This window comes from Capsicum annuum, chromosome 8, assembly GCF_002878395.1.
Source record: "Capsicum annuum cultivar UCD-10X-F1 chromosome 8, UCD10Xv1.1, whole genome shotgun sequence".
In the NCBI taxonomy this organism is placed as follows: domain Eukaryota; kingdom Viridiplantae; phylum Streptophyta; class Magnoliopsida; order Solanales; family Solanaceae; genus Capsicum; species Capsicum annuum.
Window position 1 is genome coordinate 157,385,700 of NC_061118.1, and position 8,562 is coordinate 157,394,261.

The 8,562-nt window shown below is 32.5% G+C and overlaps 1 protein-coding gene across 3 annotated transcripts; it reads right to left on the reverse strand.

The window, feature by feature from the left end:
* Positions 1-6: 6 nt before the first annotated feature.
* Positions 7-4,888, reverse strand: LOC107839775 (TVP38/TMEM64 family membrane protein slr0305). Of its 3 annotated transcripts, none has more exons than XM_016683404.2 (5): positions 4,444-4,888; positions 1,834-2,102; positions 900-1,136; positions 566-783; positions 7-478 (listed from the first exon to the last, which is right to left on the reverse strand). In XM_016683404.2, exons 2-5 carry the CDS (start codon positions 2,083-2,085, stop codon positions 214-216), a joined length of 972 nt encoding a protein of 323 aa, XP_016538890.1. In that variant the 5' UTR covers positions 2,086-2,102; positions 4,444-4,888; the 3' UTR covers positions 7-213. The 3 variants fall into 3 exon arrangements, with proteins under 3 accessions (XP_016538890.1, XP_016538891.1, XP_047250758.1); XM_016683405.2 differs by having other exon boundaries at positions 4,581-4,795; XM_047394802.1 differs by lacking the exon at positions 4,444-4,888 and adding an exon at positions 2,349-4,420.
* Positions 4,889-8,562: the final 3,674 nt, after the last annotated feature.

An 8,562-nucleotide genomic window follows, 5' to 3' on the forward strand; every position in this document is an offset into this window, starting at 1 on the left:
TGTTCATGCTCCACAATCAAATGTTGTCTTCATCTTCCGGTATCAATTAGTCAGACACATCAGCTCTAGTTATACAACACTAATTTTTTTTCAATCAGCATCTTTCAATTTTCTAGTTACAAATATGGAGGGAATATATAAAACATTCCCCTTTCTAGCTCGAATTATTTACACTAGTTTCCTCGACAATGTTCAGGATTAACACTCTTCCTACTACAAACTTGAGCACAAACTAGGAAGCTTGGATTTTTGTATTGGAAAAGCCTCCAGTTCTAACCTCCCACGGTTAGAGGTAGAGCCTTCACCATTGTTTTCTTCTTCACTTTCAAGTTGTCTCAGTGCCCTCTTGGCGTAGACAGTGAAAGCCACTATAGTGACGACTGCTATAATGAATGAAATGACATTATACACAATCTCAACTGTAGTCAGGTGATGGTTCCCATATTGCACATCCGCCAATGTTCTAATTAGGCGACCACTGCAGACAAATTGCAGGCAGACAGAGTAAGCAAATGAGCAAATAAATATGGAAAAGAAGGGACGGGGTGAGGTCTGGGGTATTTACCTGTAGATGTAAATGAAGGATTCGGGAATCATCCCTGCAATAGATCCCCAAAAGTAAGGCCAGAAGCTCATCTTTGTCACTACCACTGCATAATTGAAGATTGTGTACGGAAATGGCGAAATCCTAAATACCGCGACCACACGGAATTGATGAAACCAACTTCCTTCTCCCACCAGCCTAATCATAGCTGCCATGTGAGGCCATCTCTTCAACCATTGCTGCAGATGCAATCAGAAAACAACATGAACTCATGAAGTACAATACAGGAAATTACAATTACCAGTCCAGAAGACCAATGAACTAATAAACTATACAAGATGGGAAGGTATCTCACATGAATTCTATCTCTGAAAAGCAAACCAACAAAATATGGCAGGATCATCCCAATTGTTGTTCCTGCCATTATAATAACAAATCCAAGACCATATCCAAAGATCATTCCAGCGAGCCACATTGATGGTCCAGAAGGAATTAGGAATACCGGAAACAGTGCCAAAGAAGCTACAAGTACAAGAGCAAGCACTGGACGGCCAAAAGCAGTGGCTTCCCATTGTAGGATTGGAATTAGAATCTGTAAAATTTAAGAATGCAACGATTAACAAGGAACCTAATTTATGCATCTTCTATAAACTAAGAAACAGAAGAAGAAAAACAAAATAAATATTGCAAAGTAATTCTGTGAGCTACAGGCAGAGTCCGTCTCTTGAGAATCTTAAATAACAGGTAAGTGTTAACTTTCTACACTGTGCAGCTCACAAAATTAATCAAATTAATATGCAGATACCCAATTCAAATGGTTAAATATTACATATTCATTTGTGCCTAGAAATACTATATGCACTGTAATGTAACATCTGCTGACAGAACATGATCCAATCTCCCAGGATTTCATGCCATTAGTCAATTTTAATCAACATATGAGGATGCACACATGCCTACATGTCAAGCAAAAACCATCTCAATTTGTTTGGCATTCTTTGGCTGGACACAAAATTTAAGAAAGAAAAGGCGACCTTCAAAACATAAGCTAAATATGCATGAATTACCAAAAATACCCTTGTACCAACCAATTTGTTTTTATACTCAGTGAGGCCAACAAGTCTGCCAATGTCAACTGGAATGTTAAAGTAACTAGTTTCTAAAAATGGAAATGTGTTAACCTTTTAAAAAATAAAAATCGAAATGTGTCGATCGTTTTGAACGGAAAAATGATGAAAGCACACCAACCAAATTAGGACATATGGTGTATATAGATAAAGACATGATACCTTCTCAAAAAAAAAGGGACCTCCCCATTTTATGAAAACCAGTACAATTATCACAGTGAAAATACACCCTATAATGGCCTTGATCCACCATATAATAGCCTCTTTTCTGGACTGTGATTCGGATTTTGAAGTTTCAACTTCATCTGTTCTTGCATTTCTTATAACAAGCCTCACATACTCGCTATCTTCCTTTCCTTGACTCTCGCGGTTAATGTTGGCTTTGTCTGAATCATCAGTTGACTCTGGCATCATTGTTCAACACCAGAAACCTGTCAGATGAAAACACAGATACATAAATTATAATATCCACTCATGTACACTGAAGCTATTCTCATGCTTATTCACAATTTGAGGCCCATATTGCATCAAAATAAAAAATAAAAAGGATGAAGCGGATAAAAAAGGTTCCGTTACCTCTCAAGATAATCATATGAAATGGTAACAATATCAACTAAATTGTAATAACTTAAAGAGCATATTATTTTAATGAGCATTATCCAGATTAGTTCAATTACATTAAATCAGGTCTGTGCTTTCAGATAAGCCCCAATAAATGAGTTGCCAACAAATAGATGAAAATATGAACAATGTTATGCCACTGAAAATCATGCGCACATCTGCACTGACAAAAGAAACATACACATTTCTCTGCACAAAAACAAAGGGGCTGGTATTCTGCACCATAAAATCCATTAATGGAACTTATCCAGAAAAAGGAATTAGCAGTAGCAACAAGATAAGAGGCATGTCCGAATAGCCTCGACCCCTTTTGGGAAAGTTGCCCTCCTATTCCCATAAAAGATCAAGAATAAATCGCAGCACTACATCCCAGAGGTTTAAAGTAGTTGAGATGGAAAATTTTGGTTTAGACATTGCCTTTCAAGCACCTTCAAGTGATGTATTTCTGCCAAAATTTACTCAACCAAGAACCAAGAAATACTGTTTCATTATTGGACTTGCATAAGGTAAGAAGGAAACTGGTACAGTGTGGAGACCTAAGTAATTTATACAACTAATTCCTCGTGATATAATGACATTCAACTTATGAGCCCTCCACCCCCACTAACCCACCACAATACATGCCAATAGATTGGAAAGGAAGCAAATGCTCACATTGAACTTAGCTTATATAAAGTATCACATAAACTCAATGACACACTACACGCATATTTATACTTAACAGACCATTTAATTTTAAGGTACTATCAAACAATCGCTACTTTCGAACAAATTAAAGATGGTGGATTTAAATGACTTGTTGAGTTCTAAAATTCCTTTACCGGAGTTTCTGCGCTGAAAAAGAATTAATTTAGCCACAGCTAAAAAATTCTGGACTCCACGTCTGTATTCCTATAACCTAAGAAAGGTACTAAAGAAGCATGATAAAGGTATTAATAAAATTTTCTAGGAGGAAGGATATACACAGAAAACTATTTAAAACTTTTACATGTCAACAATTAGAAACTCTAAACCTCTCTGACTTTAGAGTCCATGACTCCAAGATTCTTAAACTCGCTAAGCAACGGAGAGAAGACATTTTAATAGATATGCTGGACCATTAGTAGCTTCAAACTGGACGTATCACCTGAATTCTCAGGTGCCTATTATTATAGAGCTCCATAACGTGCAAATTCAAGCTTGCATCTCAAATTTTAGGAGCAAGACATAACTTGAACAACCAGATTATGTTACACCATCTAGTAGGAGGTTTCCTTTGAAGCAAATCTTCGGGTAACAACAGCTTGCGACAGTCAAACTGTCTAAGCAAGGCGCCAATAGTTCAAACAATTGATCCATTAAAGAATTTTCGAGGGAGAATTGATGTTACAATTGCAACGGAACTCATTTCCAGGTCGGCAAAAGAGGTAATGAACTAGTTATCCATTGCGCTAAGGGAACTTACTGGAAATATACTTGAATTATTTCTGTTAGTGTCCACCTACATGCTCTACTCACATCAAGTGAAGGAATTCATCCAAACAGGATTAGAGTATAGCTTACTTGATGAATTTACCCACCTTACCATGTTGGTAAATGTTCAGATCCCCATACCCACCTTACCATGCTGGTAAATGTTCAGATCCCCATACCTTATTTCCTACCCCTTCCCTCCTCCCTCTTCTCTCTGTCAATCTGATAAATAAAACTTCAAACAAATAACAATATACCTAGTCAAATGGGGGAGGGTAGAGTGCACGCAAACCTTACCACTACCTATTGGAGATGGAGGGACAGTTTCCGAAAGAGCATCGGCTCAAGTGAAGCATAAAACTTAAAACAAAATAAGAGGAATTCCCTTTTATTTTGTTTAAACTAAGTTCAACACAATAAATATTGAATTTCCCACAAGATTGGGGAACACTACATAGTTCTTGAGCTCATCCTCTCTACTCTACCAAACTAAACACACCAAGTCCAAAATAAAGAAAGAATCTTTTTGATTAACCTACACTACTAGAAGCATATACAACCCCAATCCCTCAAAAAAAAAAAAAATTACAATAACCAAAACCCACCCTAAAGATTCATACTTTAAGTGGCAGTTACAAGATTTGTTTCAAGTAATAACTTTAATTATCACTAAAAAAGGAAGTGATCCAAGAAACAAACCTGTTAGCAGTATTGGAAAGAAGATCAAAGTGAATCCACAATAACAGTAAAAAATAAACAGTAAAAGAGCAAAAGGGGTATTCAAGAAAATCACTGGTGACCGGAAAAGATGAAGTTTTCCGGCGAAGTAGCACTACTTTGGGAATACTGTTTCTGTGTGGTACCACCGTCGTGCTTTTCTAGGCGCTTTTCTTGCTTGTTTTTTTATGTATATTTATAGACTATTATATGCTTTTTTTCGGAAATATAAATTGGTTCCGTGAAGGAGTCCACCATATTATATCTTTTGACTTCTTTTTTTTATTTTTTATTTTCTATTTTGGCTGTTTTAAAGAGTGTTTGAATTTTGATAGTAGTTGGTTAAAAGTATGATCTATCTAGTGCATAAAGATAACAAATACTTAAAAACATATACCGCCGAGCGGAGTTATTGTGTGAATTAAATTAGTCAACAAGATACTCCTTACCCTCTACTTTAATAGCATTTATTTTACTAGTTAGTTCATATTCACTATGCTTTCAAAATTTCATTTTAATTATAAATATTTTGATAAAGTGTGAGTATTGATTAGTTTTTTTTTTTTTTTTATTTGGTGTTCGATATTGATATTGGAGTTTGATTAATTTACATTCGTGCTTAGATTGGACTCATTCGAAGATAGCGCTCCCTGTCAAGATTTTTTTTATATTTAAAATTCAAACTTGAGACATCTAGTTAAGGGAGTATTGAACGAAAACTGAAACAAGCAAAAGGGCAAAGTTTAAAATTAATTGATGGTTTAGGAACATGATTTAATTTAAATACATAAAACTTTAAAGGAATAGTAGTGGTCGTCTATGTGTACCCAATACCCGTATGTTCTTTTCTTTTCTTTTCCTTTCATTTTTAAATGTAATGCTGATTATATAATCAATTAATTATAATATTCTTTTTGCTTTATGAAAATCATGATCCCGTATGATAGTGATAGAATATCAATATTCAATTATGTTTCAATTTTATATGGATCAAAATCAGATTAAAAGCTTTCCAATTCAAAGAATTCATCAAGTAAATCATGTTATACTGTCAAAATGACACTAATGGAACTGAACATGGAAGGAAAATAAGATGCGAACACGAAAGTAGGGTTATATCATATTACATATGTAAATCGACTCAATTTATCATTAAAAGATTTAGTAAAATAGAAATATCAATTAATTACCTTGATCAAGTAATAAAAGTCGATATATAACTGCATGACATATATTTATTAACTTGAAGTAGATATTCAATAACGATCATATTTTACGAAGTTTCTTTTGGTTAAACAAACTTCCGCATGATATGAATGTGACGTCCAACGAGTTTTGTTGCTTAGTAGCAAAGCAAGTAAGCTTTTTCTTTTTCTGTTGGATAATAATGCCTTTTTATAAAATGACACATGTTATCAAATAATCAACACAATTTTGCATCATTTTTATTTAGTGGCCTAAACTTTTTTGCATCCCATTTATTTTAGAAAAAAATAAAAACCTTCATTATTTATGGACTTAATTAATTGCAAATGGTTTAAGTTTTGAGGACGTAAACTCACCAAAAGTTTGCCTACATGTACCAATATATTAAGGAAAAAATTACAATTTATAGGTAAAAATTTTTCAGAATTATATGGTATGGATAATATTTTAAATAATTACAATTCATAGGTAATTGTTAGTTAAAATTTAGTTTTATGTGAGCCTATTTATACAAATATAATTTCTAATGTATATAATAAAGGCAAATTAATTTTTTCTCTCATAATTAATATTTTATTCTCACTCTCATAATTAATATTTTATTCTCACTCTTACCTATTGGAGTAATATGCGGCAATAGGTTACTTCTTTATTCTGATTAGACTTTTTAAGCAGCATTTTATGCTAAAGAGATTGTTCCTTCAATTGAAATATCATAGAATATATTTCTTCCTATTTGTTCTTCCAAAATTTCTCAAATATTGTGTTTTCACCTACAGATAAGCTGATTTTTGCCCATTAAAGAGTACGTGAAAATTTTTTACTTTTTAGGCAGAAATAGGTTTTTATGCTAAAGAGATTGTGTCAATCTCAAACTTCTTTCAATTGAAATACCATAGAATATATTTCTTCCTATTTCTTCTCCCAAGATTTCTCAAATATTGTGTTCTTCAACTACAGATTAGCTGTTTTTTGTCCATTGAAGATTATGTTAAAGCTTTTTTAATCCCTATAAACTCGCATAGATTTGATTTGAAGATTTTTACGGTAAATTTTATATCTTTACGGATATATCTGTTTGTTCTTCTTTATTTTTTTAAGTTATTCTCTACATTACCCACTAATTTTATTCGTTTTTTCATATATATGCAATGTTAATTGGGTGTGCAAGTAACCGATTTCTAATTTTTCAAATGGATGGAGAAACCCCTTTTAGGAGAGTAACAAGAGATATTGAACATGTAGATAAGACTAATCGTGGTACTCCATCATTTGATTTGAGATTCAACATAAGGTATTTTTGTATATTTATCAATTAGACTTTTTTGTAGTTTAGTTGTGTAGAATCTCATAATATTAAAGTTTTGTATTTGTGCGATTGTATTTGGTGTAAAGAGATATACATATATCTACACCATACAGTTATACTTATGTAAATATAACTATGTATGTAAATATATACATACATACATACATATATATATATACATATAGTTATACATATATTCAATTCGGTTAGCATATAAAATTTTTATTTGTTTTATGATATGTAATTGTATACAATTAGTTTATGGATGAGGCTTTATATACATTTGATAATTTTTTTGTGAACATTTGTATTTTTGTGGTTGATCATTTGTGTTTTTTTGGTTAAACAGGATAGTAGTTTTATCATCACAGATCTTCCTAAGAAGTCCCCGCATATTTCGTGTTATGTGGAGATGAAGATATTTGATACTTTAAAACAAAAGCTATTCGATGTTCAGCTTAGAAGATTTATGAAAACATGCTTTGGTCAATACGCCACAATGCCGGAATCATGGGTTGAATCCCAATTGTTTAGGTGCGCTATATTCTTTGAGTTGTAAACTAGTTTATATACATTTTATAATTTTTTTCTTGATCATTTGTATTTTGTTTGGTTGATCATTTGTGTTTTTTTGGGTTTAACAGGATAGTAGTTTTGTCATCATAGATCTTCCTAAGAAGTCCCCACATGTTGTGTGTTATGTAGAGTCTTCATTATTGCATATGCGGAGTATCTTAGCCATGAAAAAGGTATACCACCTGGATATTTGATGCAGAATTTTTTCGTACCCGTTATGCTGCTCTTCTATGGAAGCATGAGACTTAGAAGAATGAGATTGGCGCAGTTAGTGATGATGAGAGTCCGGATAAGTGTAAGGCCTCAATTTGAGTGTGGGAGTGGTGACATGATAATTATCCCTTAGACAGTACATATGTTCCTCCATTTTATTGGTTTTAGTTGAAAATACAAACTGATCTTTAGTTTTTTTTTTTTGTTTAATTCTAATATCAAATACGATGTTCAATTTTGTTGGAAATTGTCTAGTGACATATTTTTTTCAATGCTAAACTAATCTTTGTAATAAATGTGTTGTCTAAAGAATATTAATAGTACACATAATAATGTGTATGCATTAGGTAATTGAATATGTCTCATAGATGAGCCATGTAATACGTATTTACAATAGTCTTTACCGTTTTAGCAATTGAAATCTTTATTGACTAATTAGTGTTTGTTTATAATTACACATTTATTACATTTTTTTTTTTATATAAAACTTTGTATATCTATAAGTTAATAAAACAAGTCATGATGGTATATTACCAATTTTTTCAATTGTTATCTATAGGTTAATACCATGTTTTGAAATGCACAAATTCAATCTTTTAAGTTGTGACTGACATTTATTTTAAGACATGTACTATCTTGTAGAATATGGTATACATACATAAATATACATATATACATATATTATAATATCCACTCATGTACACTGAAGCTATTCTCATTCTTATTCACAAATTGAGACCCATAGTGCATCAAAATAAAAAAAATAGAAAGGGTGAAGCGGATAAAATTTGTACTAG